At 47.4% G+C, this 22,885-nt stretch overlaps 1 protein-coding gene across 2 annotated transcripts; it reads right to left on the bottom strand.

Annotated features, from left to right (window-relative positions):
* Positions 1 to 5,185: 5,185 nt before the first annotated feature.
* On the bottom strand, positions 5,186 to 21,848 carry RRM2B (ribonucleotide reductase regulatory TP53 inducible subunit M2B). 2 transcript variants are annotated; one of them, XM_418364.8, is made up of 9 exons: positions 21,755 to 21,848; positions 17,821 to 17,976; positions 16,064 to 16,180; positions 15,026 to 15,159; positions 13,903 to 13,997; positions 11,491 to 11,624; positions 9,053 to 9,157; positions 7,932 to 8,045; positions 5,186 to 7,474 (listed from the first exon to the last, which is right to left on the bottom strand). In XM_418364.8, exons 1-9 carry the CDS (start codon positions 21,806 to 21,808, stop codon positions 7,322 to 7,324), a joined length of 1,062 nt encoding a protein of 353 aa, XP_418364.2. In that variant the 5' UTR covers positions 21,809 to 21,848; the 3' UTR covers positions 5,186 to 7,321. The 2 variants fall into 2 exon arrangements, with proteins under 2 accessions (XP_418364.2, XP_025003832.1); XM_025148064.3 differs by having other exon boundaries at positions 18,084 to 21,848.
* Positions 21,849 to 22,885: the final 1,037 nt, after the last annotated feature.

A 22,885-nucleotide genomic window follows, 5' to 3' on the forward strand; every position in this document is an offset into this window, starting at 1 on the left:
ATTTGATTATGATGGTGAAATGGAAAGCTCTGCATGGGAGAAGAGCTTTCACCCTCTGCATGGGTGAAATGAAATGGAAGCTCTGCATGGGAGAAGTAAAGCTCTTCTGGTATCCCAGAATATCTTACAGCTTTGGAGTTTTTTCCTCTAGATGGAAGTGAATGCTCAGAATAGTGGCAGGTAACATGTCACATGCAGAGGGAATTGCCAGCTCTCCTCTGAGCTCCAGCCCCAAGTAGCAAACACAGGAGTTGAGGAGCAAACACAGGAGCTGCCAGAGCCACTGGGCTAAAAGGTAGGGAATCATGAAGCTCAGGAAGAGCTGACACCCCACCGTGATAAACACTCGGAAGGATCAGATAGATAGTAGACTCCTGGTGTGGAAGTCTATGCAATCCAAAATAAGCTCCCTGAGCACTTTCTCTCTGCAGAGACAAGTCTTTGCCACGCAGCACATCTAACAGACCAGATGAGGCTGATGTGACAGAGCTAATGAGTTGAGATATGCAGCAGGGAATTGAGGAAAAAGGCATTGCCTTGAACGACCCAGGGTAGAGCTGTACTGTAAGAAGAGATCTGGGGCTTTGTTTTGTTTTGTTTTGTTTTTAATTTCTTTCTTCTTAAGGAGCATTGTTTGCTGTGCAGAGCAGAGAGGACAAACCCATCTCCTTCCAAGAAAAGCCAGAAGACACACAGAGCTGAAAGCGAATTCCTCCATGTACGATGCCCTGACTGCACTCCAGCCCAGCTGTCCCCAAGACCTGGGGAAGCCCATCAGGGGGTCACTGAAAGTTAAGTTGGGTCAGCCTTGAAATCACCCTCATCATGAGACGTTTCTGTTTATGGAGATTTTCGGTCATGGACTGATATTTTTTTAAACCAGATGCTGACCATCTGCTCTGATTTCCAGTATGACTTAGGTCCAAAAATGCATACAAGACATTTCAAGCCCAGTCCAGCAGGTCATGATTAAACGCAGGTTGTTCTCCAGGAATCCATTCTCATCACTGATGAGAATGGCTGTATATACATATATATATGTGTATATACGGGTTATATACCTCTATGTACATAGAGAGTTGAACAGTTCCAAGCACTGACCTGCAGCCACCTGCAGTGTTTAACCCCCAGCACAGACCCAGTCCTTGCCCAGCACCAGCACAGAGCAGTCCTGATGAGGAACATGGGCACAGCCTCTGTGGCTGTGGGACTGAAGAAGGGAAGAGTTTGGCCATACAGGCATGAGCCATGGTTTCTCATCCTCATGGAAGAATATAAAGAGAAAGAATGTGTTAAACAGATGACAGCAATGTGATGACTACAGAGCAACCATGGCTGGTGTACTTGATACCTACTGCTCCCAGTTGATGTAGCACTTGGCAAACATTTTGTGATTCCTTCTGTATCTTCCTACACAATAAATGATTGACTGAACTGCTCCCCCATGCCACTTTCAGGAATGGCAAAGTTCTGCCAGTGAACACCAAAGATTCTGTCAGAAAGACCCCAAAATGCAACAGCTTCTCCTCAGTAGTGGACAGCACTGTCCTTCAGCAAACCCAGGAGATGTCTATCAAACGTTCTGCGTACCCACCAGCACCCCAGCTTCCATCAGGCTCTTGCAGGTTCCCTCAGCCTGGAGACAGAGGCCTGCACACCATGCTGTGCTGGGGCTGTAGGCTGGATGTTGTCCACAAATGCGAGAGGAGGATACTGCACACCTCAAGGGAGCAGGAGTTAATGAGCTATAACTTCACCCTGATCCCTGTGTTGCGAGTTCTGTGAATTGTATTCATCAGCGAGATCCTACAGCATCTCATTGACACTCCTGAGCTTGGAAGAGCTGCGTGGCTGTGCGCAAGGTGCCAATTACAGCGGGTCACACCGGGATTCCTCTCATTCACCTCTCCCGATGCTTGCAGAGCCAGCTTCCGCTGCAGCTCCTGGCCCAGAACTCACACTAATTAGGCTCCTAGAGCAACATTCACATTATCGAGGGGTTAGGAACACAGCTAGCCCCACCCCTGCCCCCAGTGCTCTCCATAGCTCTGCCCTCCCCCCCACAGCCCCATCTCTGGCTGCTACCACCCTGACCAGGAGCCCTCCCTGCCCCAAGCAGCCGGCGACTGCGTCCCCAGGAAAACACAACCAAAAAATAACCACCCGTCAGCGGCAGGGCCAGTGAGATGCTGCTGCTGCGTGGGAGCAGATGCCAGGGAACAGCTGAGCAGGGGGCTGGGGTTTATTTTTAATTTGTGAAGTAAATTTGCCTTCTGCATGATTCTCTCTCTCTCTTTTTTTTTTTTTTCCTTGCAGGAGATGTAAGCAGTGTCGGTGAAAGGCACAGAACGAGCCCTAGCACAGAGCTGCTGCAAACTGCAGTGCTTCCCATCCCCACCTCACCCACAGACAGCAGCTGCCTTCATGCCACTCCCTGGGCTGACACCACGGCCCCCTCAGCTCTGCTCCACCACACCACTGAGTGCTTGGCCAGAGGGAACCCTCGGGATGCAGCCCTTTACCCGACAGAACCACGCCTGCATGACCCCTGGAAAGTTTATTTATTGGCTAATCTAAAAATCCCTCAGATACGTTTATGAGCCTGTAAATTCCCTGCCACGGAAGCGGCCCCAGGAGCCAAGAGCAACGTACATGGGCTTTCCTGCCAGCCTGCTCTGCAGGGCTGTGTGCGGGCAGCCCCACAGGATGGACACGGCCTCGGTCATCCCCAGCCAAAGTCCCTCTTTTATGGCCTCGTGTTTCTCCCTTTCATCCCAGTCACCATAAAATCACGACAGCTGCTGCTGACAATTAATCAGCTCCAGATGAGGTCTTCAGGGTGGCCACTGGGAACTAAAGGAATCCCCTCCCAGCCAACAGCCCCTTTGGCAGCTGCGTGCCATGTGGGGGCAGGGCCCGCACGGCCTGGCACGGCTCGGCAGGGCCCAGGCCCACTCATGGACTGCAGGCCTCCTCATCAGCTTCTGCTTCAAAAAAATTCTGCACCTCTGCTCTAGTGTGCTCTGAAACACTGCTGGGACTTTGAAAGGGCAAGCACAGGCCAGCGTGGTGCAAACCATGCCACCATCCTAGCTCTGGCAGCGTGGGAAGTGCTGCTGACCGTGCTGTGGTGGCAGACTCCAAGCAGAAAGGTTTGCTGGACGGGAGCTGTGCTGCAGCCGGGCAGCTCCTGCACCCCACTCACTGCCTGGCAGAGGGATCCCCTCTTCCTCACAACACAACTCAAGGGCAGTCCCTCCTGAGGCTTGGCTGTGCCCGACACTGAGCATCACAGGGAAGTGCTCGGACAGTGCAAAATCTGGAGTTGTGCTAAGAAATTTCTCTGGGCAGCCAAACGTCCCCTGCAGCTCTGAAGTTCAAGCTGACTCCAGCGCCAGAGGCTTTCAGCAAACAATTAAAAACTATTTGCCCATTAAGAGTTGTTCTTAACGCTTCTCCTGGATCTGCCAACTGCCAAGAAGAGAAAGAAATTCCAACTGCTCTGCCGCTGCCCCGAGGCCTGCTTCTTCCCCAGCTCTCATTTCAGATACGGGTAGTGGCTACCAATACATGCACTGTGCTTCCCTACCTGTACATGCTGACATGCACTTTATTCGTGTGCTGTTTCTGCAGAACGCAGCGCAGGGCAGAGAGCCATCCCCATCACACAAGCAGCCCTCTGGCAAACATACTTGGCTATGGGTATTGTTATCGCGTGGGCATCTTTAGCTGCTGTTTCTCTCCCAGAACCAGCCCTGGAGAACTTAGCAGCTGATAAATGAGAATTTACTGACTCGAGGGCTCCACCAGGAGGAAAACCAGCCCAGGTCAGCCCTTAGCCTACCACGATGGATGGGAGCAGTGTCAGCTTGCCAGGGCTGGCTGCAGCTCCGGGTACAGCTATGCATATTGTCCTCACTCCATCACTCTGTTTTTCTTTCCAGCAAGAGCTGGGAATTATCACCCACCCACTGAACTCCACAGCTGTTTCATGATGGCTGGGAGTCAGCTTGTATTAAGCATCTGTGGCTACTGTTGATCAGTTTATCTGTTTTTCCTCAGACCCATGTTCCTCTGCTTGAAGGAAAACATGAGGAGTTGCAAAGGTGGCTGTGAGTATTTTAAAAGCAGGGGTTGTCCTTACTCAAGGCTTCTGAACAGCTGCACCTCAGCCCACAGAAGGTGGCTGGTGTGGGGCAAGCAGCGAGGCCTCATGTGGAATGGCAGGGCAGGAGGTGATGCTTAAGGACTGTATGGTGCCACGCAGCACTAACCCATCCTACCAGCACAGGATGGAGCCCACAGCCCTCCTTCAGGTGCCCCTTCACAGCTGGCAAGGCACAATGCTGCATTTCTCCTGGCATCTCCTTGTAGCAGCAGCGTGGTATTTACTCCTGTTGAGCTCGGGTTCCTTCCCATAGCACTGCTCTTGAGCCCAGCAGACCCCAGCACTCCTGGACCATGCCATCCCAGGCACAGGATCCAATGCTTGTCTTTGCTGACCTTCATATGGTTCTTGTTGGCTCACTCCCTTTGCCTGTCAAGGTCTTGCTGTAGGGTGGCTCTCCCTTCAGAAGTGTCTGCTTCCCCACTTAATTTAGTGTCACCAGCAAGCTTCATCGGGGCACATTCAATCCCACCATCCAGATAGTTTATGAAGACACTGAATAGCACAGAGCCTCATACCAATCACTGGGGCACCCCACTCCTAACAGACTGCCAGCTTGAAGGGAAGACACTGCAATCACAACCTCAGTCTACATCTCCATCTCCTGATACTCAGGTATTTTTCCCCAAACACTTTCCCGGCCACCAAACAGGGGAGGAGTAACCAACCAACCAACCACCCTAAAAGGCAGAGGGCTGCTCTCCTCCAGCTCCACCTATCAGACACTGCACAGTGAAATTACTTTCCTGGAGTGTTTCTTCTTTGAATCTGAAGGACTCCCAAGAGATTTCTCCTTAATCCAGAAAATTCCAGGACACAAAATTTTCTCTGTTCACTAGACTGCATACTCTGGAACAAGAAACAGCAAGTCGAGAGCTCACAAAGCACAGGACAGCATACAGGCACATTTAGCTTTCTCCCAGAAACCATCAGCTAAGAACACCCAATTTCTCTGGCACGGCCTAGTTTTATCCTTTTAGACCACAATAAAGCACACAACTAGCAAACAAAGGCATGTTCCTGTCCATGTTCAAGTGTTATTGAAACAACACAGATATTTTACGCACAAACAGAGTATGAGCTGTGATCACTTTGGTATCTCATGTACATTTAGAAAACCTGAGCACAGTTTGTATACTCCCAATTGACAGCACTCAAAGCAAATGCTTTTTATTTCCTTTAGTGACATCAAAACTTTTTCCATTCCTCCAACAACTGAACCGTTCACAGCATATTCTCCAACATCAATACAGTATTTGCAAAAGGTGCTGGATTTTAACTCTGGATTCCACAGTTCTCTTGCAGTTATAGACCATTACTTAGCGACAGCAGAACTATTTTTTTCTCTGTATTTTCCAGGTCTCCCTCTATCCCCACAAGTACTTTATCTCAACTGATGCAAGCTCTTCTCTAGGAAAAAACAAAAAGCTGCCCTGTTCATTACGCTCACTAAGTATTCCATGATCTTACTGCGGCCAAACAGAAAGTCAGTTTTGCTGCTAACGTTCACAGCAGAGAAAGCTGTTCACTAGGAGCTATGCTATTGCAGTGTACTCACTTCATGGAGCACAACTACCTGGGGCTGTGGATAACCTGGGCTGGTGGGGAAACAACCCCGTACCACCCCACCACCACTAAACGCTGCCAGTTCATCTCATGCCAGGTATATTTAAAGCAGTATAAGATGTCTGCAACAACAGAAAGGACTTACAAAAGCTCTTATGCAAATTGCTAAATCTTGTGAAAAAATGCTTGGGTTTAATAAAACAGAACTCTTTGTCTAGCTCATTTACACTTATGTCATCCTGGGGGGAGGGGGGGGGAAGCTCTCTATTTGCAAACAATCCACCTGTACATGAGTAATATCCCTTCCACCCTATCACTGCAGTATTTTAAGGTCTTCTTCAAATGCTCTCTTCTCTACATGCAGTATAAAGGAACGTCAGATCTTGGGGACATAAACTGGAACACACTAAAAACCCAACAGCAGTCCTTTGTAAGATGCTGCCAACCCATGCTACTTCAAGATCTGATTCTGAAAGGTTTAATACCTTAATGCAGAAGCTCTGCTGTGACAATGCTTCTAAAGGTTCACATTAAACACACAAACTGAAGTACCTCAGTAAATTACTGGTGCTTCTCCACAGCTCAAGCAGCATGTTTGTAGCACCTCAAGGAACCATCCCTTGCAACAATATGCCTTCTCCCTCTCATCAATGCACAGTGAAATGGAGAAGGAGAGAACATCCACCTAACACAACAGAGAAAGTACTGACAACACCCAGTGCTCGCTGTTCCAGCTGTGCAGCACGGCAGAACCACAAACTGTGTTGTAAGGCACTTGTTCATAGAAGCAGTGAAAAACAGCATAAGCCAGAGAACTACAGGATGTGTATTTTTCTCCACTATTAACAGGCTTGCTTTGTCAAGGACCATTCAAGGTCCACTGACATGCTTGATAACAGTTGCAATACAAACCTCCTATGTATTTGTTTTGTACTCCTACTGACAGTCATAGTGTTTGCCAACTAAGTAAAAACTGTTTCAGATAGAACCCAGGTTAATGCAGAGATCAAACTGTATCCCTGGGTGTAACAACAAGCTCCTACCTTATTGAACTCATGTCTTCTCATAGTCCCCTATTACTCTATCTGCAGCAGGACAAAAGAGAAGAGCTTTTACTGTTGATCAGATTTATAAACATGAAAATAGTAACCATGAAAATAATTTATAGTAACGTATATACATAGAGTGATACCTCATCTGTTTTTCAGACTAAAGTACTACAGTAGGAGGTAAATAAGCTGCTTGCTTTCTTAAAACACTACTGAAGTCTTTAAAAAAGGAGCAGTACCCAGATCATCTTTAAAGACAGCAATTACAGCAGATTAACCACAGAAATCTTAAAAAGGCCATCCTTTTAAAAAGCCTTACAAAGTTTTTAAAAAGAACCCCTTTTGCTTTCTTTTGGTTTTGTGTTTTTTTTTTTTAATGACACAGAGCAAAATGTATTTACTCTTCAAAAAAAAAGCAACATGAAAACCCAGGAAAAAATCCCAGCAGACTCCAACTCCAGCAGAGGAAATGGAGACAACTTCACAGCAGAAAGTGAGACGGGGAGGGGGAGTCAGTCACTGTTAATTTGCCAAGGCATCAAAAATCTGCATCCAGAGTGAAAACATTGTCCATTGTTTCTGCCATAACAGCAAAACGTTGATACTCCGAAACCCGCTTCTCAAAGAAATTTGTTTTTCCTTCCAGAGAAATATTCTCCATGAAATCAAAAGGATTTTCCGCATGAAAGACCTGGGGAAAATAAACATTATTACACCGCTGATTCTGAAAAGGTAACAGTGTGTAACAAAAATATATATATACTTCAGATTAGATCATCTCTCACGGTAATATGCTGTAGAATTTATGGGCACAGTGTAAGCAACTTCAATACTGTGTGCCCCCCAGAAGTTTCAAGTTCACCTGTGCAAGGCGCTCGTCAGCCTTCTAAGAGCACAGCATATGAGCACAGCATAATTTCCCAACACAAACCTGCAGAGCAACTGAAGAGAAACAATGGCCTGAATTGTTCTTGCTCTTTTAAATAAGGAAGCACATATACGAATGTTGCGGTTTCATCTGTCACTCACAGAAGTACAAGCAAGCACTAAAAGCGACCTGCTCGCAGGTACACCAGGAAAGCACTTTGTGCTGACAGCTTTCCTGGGCTGCTCCAGCAGGCCAGCGTTTCTGCAGTTCCATCTCTTACCTTTGAGAACCCCAGCTCCATTAGTAACCGATCTGCGACAAACTCAATGTACTGCTTCATCAAAGTGCAGTTCATTCCAATCAGACCTACAGGTAATGCCTCTGTGAGGAACTCCTGGAAGTTGAAATACAGATGACATTTAGAGAAATGAAATTTAAGAGGAGAGAAGGAGAGGAGACACCTGTGTTTCACAGTAACACCATTTGTGATATTCCAGGCTCCCCAGGCAGTTGTCTGAATAAATAGCTTGCATCACTAAATTCAACAAGTGTCTTCTGCTTTCAGTAGTTGCTTCTATCTTCCTTTATTTTTAGCACATTTCTCTGGAAAAGGTACAAGAATTTTTATGAGTGCTCCCCTCCATTTTTTTTCCCCACAAGATCCCAAGCTTCTGTGAAAGCTTGAGTTCCAACTTCAATAAAATCTACAGAGCAGAGGAGTGGGAGAAGGAATAGATCCAGAAGTCTCCAGTTTTCCTTGGCTTCCAGCCATTATAGAACAACAAACCAGAGGACAGTGATAGACCAGCACTGAGCTCAGCCATGTGCATGTTTAGGTGCTGATGCAAGACCTTTCATTGCTGTAAGGCAAGGCCAGGGCATCTGTCATCATCACAGCAGTTAGATGACAACAGAAAACAAAGGGTAAACTACAGTCCTGCAAAACACTCCACAAAGCAGAAACGTGTAGCTGAAGTTGGGTAGCACTTCCTATGAAAGAACAGCAGTTTTTTTAAGTTAGAACACAGCACTGTACCCACATCCAGAACAGACCCTGTGCTCTCACAGAGGACAAACAGGGATGCGTATGTGAGTAGGGAGAGACAAAGATCCTAAAGGTCAGAGGTAAACAAACTCTTCTCCAAGAGAGAATGTTTTCTTCTTTTTAGCTTTTAAGGAAGGAAACAGCTTGCCAGCTTCAGCTTCTCACAGCTACTTCACAGCTGTATCAGAAAGTGTCTGCTTTTTATTGTCACAGTTAAGGAAGAGGGAAAGAATGGTACAATGCATCAGGGATCCAAGCATTAAATATGAAATTCCAAAAGTTAGGAGTTAATTTGTTTATTTTTGCACATACAGTTCCTGCTGTGCTGCTCATGACACTGTCCTGGCCAGGCTTACCTGTTCAATTTCAACAGCATTAACAATGATCTCCCGGACCCTCTCTTCTGACGGTCTGTTCACTAAATAATGGAACATTAGACAAGCAAAATCACAGTGTAGACCCTGAAATAACAGAGAACAACAACAACAAAGAGAGTTTTTCCCTACTGCACACAGTTTGCTCTCAAATAGAGGCAGCCTCAGTTTAGGTTTAAGCTTCCTACACAGTTGATTCTTGACAGTCCTAACATTACCACATGTAACAGACCCGTAAGGGCATTTTTGGTTAAAAACTCAGTTAGTAACGTCTGAAATCCAACAGGTGCCACCTATAACAAAATAACAATCAGCATACACTTTCTCCAGTCCCATTTTGAGAGTTGCTCTACTGCTAAGGATTCTGTGCAGAGCCGTGCTGGGTTCCTGCCTCCTATCAGAGATGCTTTTGCAGAAAGACTCCTACATATGGACCTGCAGAAATATGTCAGTCAGCATAAACTCAGTACCCATTCCTGACTTTGAGATACCTACACATCAATCTTTATTTCTTTAGTAGCCTTTCTTCCCTTGCTTTTCCTTACAGCATTTTCAAGAGAGTAGATTCAGATTAGAGTCATCAAATCAGAGATAAACAAGTCATCTATCTCTCCACACAAAATGCAGTTAGTTTGAAGGACTTGCTACCAGACTATCTACAGACTTGTAATATTTGTTTCCACATCCCAATCCAACCCACCAAACATAAGCCTGTACATTTCACCCAGCTACCCAACACAGAGCCCAACAAATTGCACTCATTCCAAATGAGCACTGAGATAGCATGCCTCTCCTCTTGACTAAAGCACACGAGTACCAAGAAGGCACACTCAGAGTGCAAAGTAGTCAGCACGATTTGGCAGGCTGTGGGTAAAAAGACAACCCACTGTTATCACGAACGAGGGTTAAAACAAAATCAGGAAGCAAAAAGTTTTTCAAAAAGGCTATGAAATCTGCACGCTTCAGGTCATGAAACCATCATGAAGCCATATAATTTGGCACACATGCCCCTGCCATGGACACATGAGCTGTCTGCTGCAGGGCAGGACCACCAGCAGGAGGTGACTGGCTTTTTGGCTAAACCAGTGTGCTCTGCTGACCAGTGCCTCAGGCAGCTTGGCACCTCTAAGAAAGAGAGATGCAGCAGCTCAAAGCATCTGCAGCTCAAAACCATACTGAGCATCAACCACTTATCTGCTCAGATGCATCAGAAAACATTCATGTTGTAGTTTTCCAGTGTAGATTCTTTTACTGTCACTGCTTTTACAACAGTATTTCCTGTTTTTTGATGCAGGTGCTGTGTGGACCATGCCTTCCTCTTCATAATTAACAGCTTTGCAGTTGGAAATAAGCCAGTGGAACTCAAAAAACCCTACACCTTTCTGTGTTCAACACCACAGAGGAGCAGTTATACTGTTGTAAGTGGGAACTCGCATCCCATTCATCTACAAGTCATCTTTCTAACAAAGAAATACTTCCTTATTTGAATGGATCAGCTCATGATGACTCAGAAACAAAAGACACAAGGAAATCAAGGCTGAGGAATTGTTTGGCTTTATTTACCAGTCGTAGCATTTTCTTCAACAGAAGCCTTTAAGGTTAAAGACATCTCACAAGATGTCTCCATTCAAATCAGTTTATCTAACCCACAGAGATTACTTCCATTATGATAAAGCTCTTTATTCTTTTAGACCTTTAGAACTCTGATAAGTTCAATCATTAGCAGATTTATCTTGCAAATAAAACTGATCTTGCTGCTTTTTCAGTGCTGACAGTGCCATAAATTGCGTGCTGCCTTACAGACAGGCCTCAGCCATAGGGAACTGCTGCCAACTAGTAGGCAGCAGTGAAAAGAAAGGGCACTTGTGAGGACACAGTCTGACAGCCCACCTTCAGTGTGCTGACATGCACCCCTCAGACACCTCACATCTGTAGCTGAAAGGCATTCCCCTGTAATGCAGGCCTGTAGCTGCTCCCTCCCAGGAGATTTTATCCCTGTGTAGTAGGGTAAGGACACAGAGAGAATCAATATCTGCTGTTTCTGCAGCAGCTCGTTCACAGCTGGCCAAGTGATGGCTACAGGTGGCTGTCTGCAAGCTCTGGGATCCATAACTGGGGGGAGATGGGGGTGGAGTAAGAGACCTCAACCTCCAGCACTGTCAGCTGGGTTCCACCACACCCAGACATGCATCCCCTACTCACTCCTGGATTCACTTTTTGACCCGTCCCTGCCCAAACACTACTTCTGCACCCACTCACCTGCTTTGTTCCCCTTCTGCTTTTCAGCTTGCTCCAAGCTTACCCACCTCCACAGAGGTGACTGCTCTAGCAAAACTATGGGTTATTTACAAACACAGTTCTGTCCTTCTCCTTGAAACTCACTTTTCTTCAAAGATAATATGTAGGACACAATACATTACCTCATCTCTGCTAATAAGTTCATTGGAGAAAGTCAATCCAGGCATCAGGCCCCTCTTCTTCAGCCAAAATATAGCAGCAAATGAACCCGAAAAGAAGATGCCTTCAACTGCAGCAAAGGCAACCACTCTCTCACCTGTTTAACATGACACATTTTCTGTTAGACATGAAAGAGTGCCTTGCCAGTCAGCACAGTGCACCATTTACATCAAACAGACTGATGCTGGAGGGGAGGTATCTGCTGCCACACCAGGTGCTGTAGCCAACCACATCTTTCAGCAGATCCTACAGCACAGAAGGTCAACACGTGCAACAGAACTTAGCCACAGGCAACCCTAACAGAACTGAAGCAGGGCACCCACTGAAACTGCTGCAAGAAAATCAGAAGGGAAAAGCCACAAGTGTCAGAAGCAGGTAAGGCATTAGTACAGCTTTATCTCTTTCTCCAAAGAGGCAAACAAAAGTCTGTGTAACTAATATACAGAATGGGGAAAAGCTCCTATAAAATAAACAAAAAACCTTCACCAAGTCACAAATATTTATGTTAATCCACCTTTTATCCAAGAAAATCACAGCGTTTTCAGGCCCAGCTTTTTCTGTTCTCTACAGGAATGCACAGCTCACTGATTGATCAAGATTGCATACACTATTTTGAACACCTCCAGAAGATTCTTGAGTATATTTCAATATGCAGAACTTTTACATTAAATGCTGCTGTCTTTTTTACCACTGAGAACTGCACAGACTTTTGTTTTTAAAAAATAACAACAATGAACCCCAAATTCCATCTGTTCTGCTTTCTCAAATGAGATGCAAATGCCACCTGGTGGCTTATCTGAAGAAATTCAACATGAACTTAAAAGTATCACAGAAGTTACTAAGGGAAGAGTTTATCTGACAACACCAAAACCTCTGAGGTTAGCTCTACGCAGGAGGGGAGATGTGCTGCATAAACACCTCCTGGACACCAGTATGTTTTTTACTGCATTCCACCCGACTAACACTCATATAAATGAGTTGTGCTGAAACAAAATCTGCTGTCAGCAGCACCACATGATGTCTGTGCACACTGGGAGGCTGAGTCCACAGAACAAACACAGCAACTGAAGCCTCAGAGTAAGAAATCAAACATAGCTAACCTGTTGAAGGCCAGCCTTCCAGTCCAGAAGGAAGCACTAACTAAGCATGCCAATTTCAGATAACATATCTCACAGTCCATATGAGTAAAATCTGGGCCCCCAGAATGTTTTAAGGTTGGGTAACTTTCTCAGTAAGATGAGCAAAGCAGAAGAGTAGAGGGAAGGGAAGGGAAGGGAAGGGAAGGGAAGGGAAGGGAAGGGAAGGGAAGGGAAGGGAAGGGAAGGGAAGGGAAGGGAAGGGAAGGGAAGGGAAGGGAAGGGAAGGGAAGGGAAGGGAAGGGAAGGGAAGGGAAGGGAAGGGAAGGGAAGGGAAGGGAAGGGAAGGGAAGGGAAGGGAAGGGAAGGGAAGGGAAGGGAAGGGAAGGGAAGGGAAGGGAAGGGAAGGGAAGGGAAGGGAAGGGAAGGGAAGGGAAGGGAAGGGAAGGGAAGGGAAGGGAAGGGAAGGGAAGGGAAGGGAAGGGAAGGGAAGGGAAGGGAAGGGAAGGGAAGGGAAGGGAAGGGAAGGGAAGGGAAGGGAAGGGAAGGGAAGGGAAGGGAAGGGAAGGGAAGGGAAGGGAAGGGAAGGGACACTGCTTTAATAGTCAGGGAACCTTCTGATTCCTTGCACAGCCCATGCTGACAGGAGCTGAATGAAGGAGATGAGGAGACACAACATAAAGCAAGCAAAGCCAGACTAAGGAGGCAGAAGGATGCTTCAGGACAACAGAATCTACTGCTCTGAAAAGAACCACGCTCAAAACAAAAGCTGTGAACAATGGATGTTGCAAAACAATGATATGCAGAATGACATTCATTTTCCTAGTCTTGCCAAATCTCACTGTCTCCTACGCTTTCATCAAGAGGATATTTTGTTAGAGGATATTTCTTGTAGAAAATTCACCTGTCTGCCCACTATTCATTTCAGTTACAACACATACTTTAAAATTAACATCACAAGCTGAACACTTGCACGGATGTCCTGCACCCATGCTGATGGAAAGTGACCTAGTGACCCAGCTCTGAGATGGGACACAGCAGCTGGAAACCTAGTCACAGCAGTGAGCCAAAAACAGAGAGAGACAGAGATGACTTCTGAATCTTTTTTTCCCAACCTCATTCATAATGTTGCAAAAAAAAAAAAAGGTAACATCACACACAAGTTTGTCTATCTGAATGTGCACACAAAGAAAGCCTGGACTTGCAAGACTTCAGCTGTTCAGTTCTCAACACTGGAGCACAAAATAGGACCCAACTTCAGGATGTGCAACAGAAACAAGTTTTTAAGAAGATACACACCAAAAGTGGATTCTCTGTCTTCAATCCACTTCAGAGCCCAGTCTGCTTTCTTCTTGACACAAGGCATTGTTTCAATAGCATTAAATAAGAAATCTCTACAAAAGAAAGAGAACACCAAAATAATAAAGCAAAGAATGGATTTACATATATCTGTCCTGATTGTCTCCACCAGAAAGTGGAATCCATTATGCTATAAGCTCTGAACTAACCCAAGTAAGAGTTCCTGCCCTGAAGGGATGCTGATGTCTGACAACAAGAGGCAGAACAGGGAGGCAGATGTGCAGAAAGTGGTGTACCCAAGGTCTCAGAGGAGCTGCAGAGATGGGAAGAGAACACAAACCTCCAATCCCAGTGGGACCAGACTCTGCTGGCTCTCAGACCCAGACAGACAGCAGCCTGACCCTGCTCAAGGAGATAACCCTCACCTCTCCCAGTTCCACAAAAGGAATCAGACAAGTCTCACAAGCACAAGATGTGTTCCCATGCTAAGCACCTCAAAGAAAACCTTGCAGCCGTCCTGCTAGCCCTGTACTGTGGGGTTGCAGGACACTGTCTCAACACATAGGATGCCACCATGGGAAACTGAGCTCTGTTTGACCATTGCCTCAGTGGCATTTCTGATGGAAAATACTTTATTGTAAATGTATTATCATTTCAGCGAGGCACATCTGCAGATCACAAAGGTGTGGGGGCTCTCCAAACAAACCAGTTCTTTAAAAATAAGTTGCTCTTGTTGCATGGAAAAGCACTGACGATAAAAAAAGGTGAAAGGATGCAAGGCATTGATCAATATATGTTACAAATGCCAGTTGCAAGTACCTCTGGAGCACAATAATCACAAGGAGGCTGTTTAATGCTTAACAGAGTTTCACACAGTCTGCACTGCCCGCAATCACAGCTTTATACAAATATTAACCAGCCTTTTGAACGCTCCTATGGAAGGTCATCAATCAGTAATGCTTCCCTTCATTTTGGGGGTCAGAAAGCCCAGAAAGCTTTAAGGAAGCTCCTCAGTAAGTCAGTGTGAAACAGAAAACTAGCTGTCACCACCCAGCCACAGTGCCACCAGACTAGCTAAAAGATAAGGATTTCCCTTGGGTCTGCAGCACATTCAGAAACTTACCTTTTCTCAGGATCTTTGATGTAAGTGTCTATAAGCAAGCTGTACATCTCTGAGTGAACATTCTCAATGAGAATCTGGAAGCCATAGAAACAACGAGCTTCTGGGATCTGCACCTCCTGACTAAAGCGTGCCACCTACCAAAACCAAAAGCATGACAGTGAGTACAGCAAAACTGGTCCTGCATGAGCCAAACAGGAGAGACAACAGACCTGTGCCACTGAGAAGGGAAGGGAGCAATTCAGCCCTACTTTATTAACAAATAAGTCAGTAGGATAGGTGTGATGCAGAAGCAAATACAGAAAGCCAGCTAGAAGTAAAGACACCTGCTATGCATGCTGTGTAAGAACTGCACTGATGTGTGATGGCACACACAGGAAGAAAGGAGCAAAATGCTGCAACAGTAAAAACTTCATAGCAAACAAAGCCTCACTCTCTGTTCATCATTAAAAAGTAAGTAGTATGACATGTACATGCAATATATAAAAACGTATCATATAATCTGTGTTACAGATACTCAGGGTCTAAAACGAGCATTTCTGGTCCAACAACAACCTGCTGTGAGACATTCTGCAGCCCAGAAGTGATTTCAGCAGAAAGGTTTCCCCACAATTTTAATAGCACCCACCTGTACGCCTGAAATATTCCAGGATGCCACTTAGTGAGAGCAAAATGAGTTTTCCCTAAATAAAGAACACAGAGCATGGCACAGCATAATCCCCCTGCTACTTCTCATCTAACATGGGTATGTGAAGAAGCGTGGCTTCTATTAATTCACCGATAACTGCGGATGAACAGAGTCAGGCAGAAGGCTGAGCTTCAAAACCGTGTTCAAGAGACATCATTTGGAGTCCTGCTGACAGCAGTGGCTCCGATGCACCTCAGACAATGAGCAGAACAAACTGCTTATTTTCTTTGGCAAAGGTGAGACGATGGGAAGAAAATACACTCATTTGATAATCTTATGCATTAATAGGAGAAAACCAAAATGAAAAGCCAATAGCTAATAAAGTAAGTATTCAAACCGTAAGGCTTTCTCACCAAGTTTTCATTTACAATTCCATCACTGGCTGCAAAGAAGGCGAGAACATGAGAGATAAAGTACTTCTCATCTGCTTTTAGCTTGTTCCAGTGAGGAAGGTCCTTTGATAAATCAACCTAATGAAAAGAGAAAAAAAGAAAAGAAAAAAGACAGTTACCATCCCTTTGTGCTTGTTATTCTGTAGGAACAAAAGCAGCCTCGTCAATCGACTGAGACAGAGCTTTGGCATTGGCTTTCACAATCTTTGCATGTAGAGAACTTAAATATGCTTGAGCATCAAACACGATAAACTGCTGCAGTGCTGCTGTCTCTCTGCAACAGCAACATCCTGCGTTTGCTTTGCAGTTTACACTATTGAAATTCAATATATATTGTTTTTATTCCACATTATAAATAAACCAGATTTCAAAAAGCATCGGTGTCTTACTGGCGTGAGTATGAACATACATCAACAAGCAGACCTCTCTCTGAGACATTTACAAACTCTACTTGAAATAAATGCTGGTACTGCAAGAAACCTGTGCCCAAGAGTGCCAAAAGATGCACGGAAGGCAATGCTGCCTTTGACAGGTGTTCAGCCTCCATGCCACCGGAGAACAGCGTGTGTAGATACCGTGTAACTGCACTGCCTGTGACACCATTCTCACCAGGGCAGAAAACCACAAGCTCCTCAGCATTGGCCACCTTTCTTTGTCTGTTTGTTTCTGAGGGATTTCTGAGCCACAGCAGCAGTTAAGCAGAGACAGATGGGAAAACTGCAGCAAGGCCTAAAAAAGCTTTTAGATTTGTGTGTGCATGCATACAATTTATGTACAAATAGATATGCATGCTCGTGCATAAATACACACACAAACCAAGTTTATGCCTAACTTTCCAATTCATTTGGAAATGTGCTGACAGATGGTAGGACAGTTGAAGAAGGAACCAGTGATACACTAAGAGTAGTGCTATGCAGGCAGGAGTTTCAGTGCTTCGTAACTGTTTAAATCAACTTCTACTGACACCAGACAGCAGCCTCCCCACCGGGCAATGGAATGAAGGCTACGTAGTATTGCTATCCCAAGATGCTTTCTGGACTATTTAGACTCTGTCATTCCTCAGCAATTGCAGAATTCTGCTCACAAATGAACAAAGACTACAGAAGCTTTGAGCTGCAACAAGCTGCTCAGCTGGCAGGTAATCCATCTGTAATCCAGAAGTCTCCATTGCTGCAAGTGCACTCAGCTTAGTACTGCTCAGGCCTAGCTAATCAGCAATCTCAGGGAAAACGACATGTCCTAACTCACAGTCAGTCCCAGCACGGTGATGAGCATCTAACCAGGGCACCCAGCAGCAAATTATATGCACTGTTAGCAAATATTTTTCACTATCACCACCTTTCTCAAAAGTAAGTGCCTAATATTAAAGAGCAGCATTCTCATGAAATTGCTCAGAACCTTTTACATGAGCAAGGAGGTAGCTGCAGACACAGTCTCTATAGCTGCAGGTCACAGCCTCTATACCTCTGACGCAGGCTCCCTCTACACCCAGAGAAGTGGGTACCCAGGATAGAGTTCCACCTCATCCTAAACCTAACAATCAAACCAGGCCGGCTGAACCACCTGAAGGGAAGCAGCTCTCCTTCCACTGACCCTGAAGGGAGTCCTACTGCGGCGCATGCACCTCATGATCAATAAGATTAACCCCAACCCATACAAAACATAAGCCAGCAGCAGAGCTAGGAATTACACTCCAGGCTCCATGCCCCAGAGCTCACCTCTTCTGCTGTCCAAAAGGAGGCCTGGGCCTGTTTGTACATCTTCCATATGTCCGGGTGTTGGATGGGGAAGATGACGAACCGACGGGGATTTTTTCTGAGAAGAGGCTCCTCGTGAGGTTTCAAGCCATTTTCAGCTGCACTCGGAGAGGAGCTCTGAAGATAAAGCACAGTCCTGGTTAAGGCTGCTGTTACTATTCCCTACTTTTCCCTCTGTCACAAAATGACAGCCCAAAAGCCTGCTGTATCAGGCAGACACTCACCCACTCCCCACAGGCAGCTGCATCACCCTTCTCTGGGGTGCTCTCCCCTTCGCCCTCCATCTGTGCACTGCTCAGACAGCAGCACTGCCTTCCTGCCCCGCACCTCTCACATCAACCAGTCCCTGAGCAGCTGCACCTCCTGAGAGCCGAAGGAAACACTTTTCTGCAGTACAAGGGGGAAATTGCAGCTGCACTTGCACTGCGCCCTCAAAAGATGCCAGGGACGCATGCAAGGTGACAGTGCTGCCCAACGGCTCCTCAAGGCCGGCCCGTACCTGGCATCACACATCCCCGTCCCGCTCCTTAACCCTGCTGTGATGCTCCTGAGCCATTCAAAAACCAGCACACGGGGCCCATCATGTAGAAAGATAACCTGGAAAATACATCTGGTGTATAGAAGAAGGGGCGGGGGGGGCACAGCAGGAAAACTGGAGACTAACACCGAGGCATGAGAATGTGTGTCTTTCCCAGTGGCTTCTAACAGCATGCCAGTAGTGCTGTCAGTACAGGGCACAGAAAGGGAACAGAAGATGGGGGCTGGGAAGCAGTACATACAGACTGGAGAGTCCCAGTGGCAGGGAAATAGAGCGTGGCTTCCAGGAGGTAAAGGCTCACAGTGAGAGCTCCCTGAGAAGGACCACACTACAGAACTGGAAAGTAATACCAGTTTAAAAAATAGTCTTAATTTAAAAAAATCCAAGAACATCCAGGCTGGATGTGGCTCTGGAGAGTCTGGCCTAGTGGTTGGTGACCCTGCCCATGGCAGGGGGGTTGAAACTAGGTGGTCTTTGAGGTCCTTTTCAACCCAGGCCATTCTATGATTCTATGAACAAGGAAGAATTGGTCCACAGAGAACACACCGTGCTGGGGACTCCCTCTCTGTGCAACCCCCATATCATCTAAGCTCTTCTGAGGATGGAGTTTTGCACACATGCCCTGTCTCTGCATTCACAGGAGGCAAATCCTGCTGTGACATGGTGCTGTCTCTCAGTTCTGAACTCCATCCCTACAAGCAAAAATTTTATAAGAGCAATACTTGCCATCAAGCCTGTTTGTTAAGTCGGTACACCCCTTGGTACAACCCAGCTGAACAAACACAGATGACTCTCCGATTTCTACTTCTGAGGTACAGTAGACGCTGATCACTGCCAGGGCTCCCCTTGCTCTCCCCTTGTGCAACAAGAGCATGACGCAGTCCCAGTCCTGCCGTTTTGACCCCAAGAAAGCAGCGGGGGAACACAGAGCTGGGGAGGTAATCTTCGCACAGCCCGTACACCTCCTGCTTCCATTCAGCACCGTGGGTCCTTTCCTTAATCTCAAGGTGCTGTGCAAAGTACAGTCAACAGGTTGCTCAAGGCAGTGTCCGGTTGGCAGTCTGAGCATCTCCAATGATGAGAACTCCGCAACCTCACTGTGCAACCTGTGCCAGTGTCTGACCGCCCGAACAGCAAGAAAGTGGATTTTTAATGCACAAGTGGAATCTCCTGTCACTGCCTCCTACCCTGTCACCAGCACCACTGAGAAGAGTCTGGCTCCATGGCCTCTACCCTCTCCAAGAAGGCTGAGCTCACTCAGCCTCACTGTGTAGGACAGAGGCTCCACTCTACATCCCCAGCCTTTCGCCAGACAAACTCCAGTTATTCTGCAACTGCTGCAGGATAAGTGCTGCTGTTGAAGACAATAAACCCAACAGATAACAAAGATTGCCTAGTGGTACTGAAATTCTTCCTATGAATTTCACATTCAGCGCACTAGGAAAATATTAGTACATATACACAGAAAATCACTGCCCTACAGCAGTAACTGCTGGGCTATATACGCAGGTATCTCATAGAATGGTTTGGGTTGGAAGAGACCTTTAAGATCACCGAGTTCCAACCCCGTGCTATAGATAAGGACACCTCCCATTAGACCAGGTTGCTCACAGCCCTGCCCAGTCTGGTCTTGAGTACTTCCAGGGAGGAGGCATTCACAGCCTTGCTGGGCAACCTGTTCCAGTGTCTCACCACCCTCACAGTGAAGAATTTCTTCCTAATATCTAATCTAAATCTACCCTCTTCCAGTTTAAAGTCATTTCCCCTCATTGTGTCGCTACATGCCTTTATAAAAAGTCCCTCCCCACCTTTCCTGATGGCCCCCTTCAGGTACTGGAAGGCTGCTATAAGGTCTCCTCAGAGCCTTCTCTTCTCTAGGCTGAAGAGCCCAAGCTCTCTCAGCCTGCGCCCATAGGGGAGGTGCTCCAGCACTCTGATCATCTTTGTGGCCCTCCTCTGAACCCGCTCTAGCAGCTCCAAGTCCTTCTTGTGTTGGTGTTGGCCACCGAACTGGACACAGTGCTTCAGGTAGGGTCTCACAATAGCAGAGTAGAGAAGCAGAATCACCTCTGCTGACCTGCTGGTCACACTTCTCTTGATGCAACCCAGGATATGGTTGGCCTTCTGGGCTGCAAGCGTACATTGCTGGCTCAAGTTGAGTTTTTCATCAACCAAGACCCCCAAATCCTTCTCCTCAGGGCTGCTCTCAAGCCATTCTCCACCCATCCTGCATCTGTGCTTGAGATTGCCCTGACCCAGGTGCAGGACCTTGCACTTGGCGTTGTTGAACTTCATGTGGTTGGCACGGGCCCACCTCTCAAGCCTGTCCAGGTCCCTCTGGATGGCATCCCTTCCCTCTAATGTGTCAACTGTACCACTCAGCTTGGTGACATTGGCCAACTTGCTGAGGGTGCACTCAATCCCACTGTCTGTTTCCTACAAAGACATTAAATAGCACCGGTCCCAGCACCGATTTCAGCTACGTACCCCGCATTAGTTATAGCAAAGGAGGAAAAAGAAGAGCACTGGCAGGGCTGGCACTGTGACACAACAGGCCCACATCTAAAAAAGCCCTTGGGACGCACAAGGAAGGATGCCTTCCACACTGCCATGTAAACCACAGGCCTCCAAAGGCCTGGGGCAGCTCTGGGCAGCGGAGGCTCCATGTGCAGCAAGATGGGTTTACCTGACCAGGGAGATCACCCGCACTGCAGGGAGATGGCATCAGCCCGAGTGGTGGGTGAGGCACAACGCCTGGAGGTTCTGCACCCCAGAGGGAAGAGCACAGCTCTGCTAATTGCTTCTGGCAGGCCAGAGCAAATCAACTGCATTAGGGGAATAGCACAACACTGGTGGAAGAAATAAGTGTGCGTGTATAGATGTATATTTCGGTCTTGTATTAAATACAGCACATCCCAGTTTCCATCAGCTTGGGTACAGCTGGAACCCAGTCTTTGTGAGGACCAGGTGTATTTCTCCCCGCACACCTTTAGCTTCACGCCCTCAGTTCCGGCTGTGCAGACCGTGCCCTGAGGACGCAGAAAGGGCCTCGGGCAGCTCCCCAGCAGCACCATTCAGGCCCACAGAGGCAAAGAGGAGAGGATTCTCCCTGCCCTTTCCTTCCCGCTCGCACTTCCCGACACGGAGGCGGGCTCCGCCCCGCCCACACAGGAGCCCGGCCCGACCCCAGCCGTGCGGGGAGCCCACCGAATCCCGGGGCCGGGCCGGAGCCTGGGGCCGAATCCCGTGCAGCCGCACAACGAGCCGCTGTGTAAGCACTCCGCAGACACGCAGCGATCAACGCAGACTGCCGCAGCCCTCCCGCCCGACGGGGCTCAGCGCCCCGCCCGCCCTTACCCGCTCCGGCCCGGCCGCCTCCTGCAGGGCCGCTCGCCCCCGGCGCTCCCCCATGGCCCGCGGCGACTGGGCCGCAGGAGCGCCGGCTGAGGGCGGAACGGCCGCCGGCCGCCCCTCCTCCGCGAGGCGGGGCCCGGCAGGCGGCGGCGGCGCAGCCTCCCTCCAGGCCCGGCCCGGCCCTTACTGCAGCCTTGGCCCAGGCGCGGCATTGCCGGGCCGTGCTGAGCCCTACCTCCAACAGAGCCGCACCCACCCGGCTTCGGCGGCGTTACGGCACTGAACTCTTAGGAAGATGGTATTAGCTGGCGCTGATACATCGCCTGACAGTGTCTGCTAGCAGATAAGTGCTAAAAAGCACGTGACAGAACCCAACCAACCCATGCAACAACGAAATCTACTTTGTTTTGGTCCTGATCCAGACCTCAGAATACATTTAAGCAATTGTGTAACAGACGTCGTTGCTTCCAGCTGTAAAACTCATCCCTGCTCCTGGTCTTGCTTGCAGGGGCTGTGAGAGCAAGCAGCGGGAGCGAAAGCACTGCTAAAATGTTCCTGTCATTTATTCCAAGTCACTTCTTACCAACAGAGATTTCTGCAAGAGACTGTAATTGCCACAGTTCCTTTGTTTCCTCTTCCTTGTCTCCAGGCTGGCCAGGCCCCTGGCTCCAGTTCCTGTAGATGCATGGGTCATTTGTCAACACAGTCCCAGGGAGAGAAAAAAAGAAAAGCCCGGCTCCATACGGTAGGGGGTGGTTTGGTACAAAGGTTTGCAATTGGACAAAATCTGAAAGCAAACACCAGTGAGAAAGAAAAATAGTTTATGAGCACCCAAGACAGTTAGCTGACACAGATCCAGGACTGAGCCACCCTGTAAAAGTAGAGAGGAGCACCTGAAGTGCCAGGAACAGACACTTGAGGAGGAGGAGGAGGAAGATGTGGAGGTCTGATGTTCCTTGTGGAGAAGAGTCCGCACTCACCGCACCATCCCCATCACCGCTGCTTGCTGCTCTTTGAGTCCAAGTGCTGACCAAACACCATTACAGGCTACAAATTATTTGTGTATCATTTCCAAGATGGTATCCATCAGTTTTGTTAACTCTTTGCCATGAAAAGTTTTGGCTTTTTAAAGCA

This window comes from Gallus gallus, chromosome 2 (assembly GCF_016699485.2).
Source record: "Gallus gallus isolate bGalGal1 chromosome 2, bGalGal1.mat.broiler.GRCg7b, whole genome shotgun sequence".
Lineage (NCBI taxonomy): Eukaryota > Metazoa > Chordata > Aves > Galliformes > Phasianidae > Gallus > Gallus gallus.

What these genes read in the sequence shown, in the direction of transcription:
- RRM2B (XM_025148064.3), bottom strand. Translation starts at nt 18,143, where the DNA reads ATGGAGGGCGAAGGGGAGAGCACCCCAGAGAAGGGTGATGCAGCTGCC. An exon ending in CAGCTGCCTGTGGGGAGTGG is followed by an intron (nt 17,977 to 18,083) that starts GTGAGTGTCTGC and finishes CTTTATCTTCAG; the next exon opens with AGCTCCTCTCCGAGTGCAGC. An exon ending in AACTTATTAGCAGAGATGAG is followed by an intron (nt 9,158 to 11,490) that starts GTAATGTATTGT and finishes CTGTTATTTCAG; the next exon opens with GGTCTACACTGTGATTTTGC.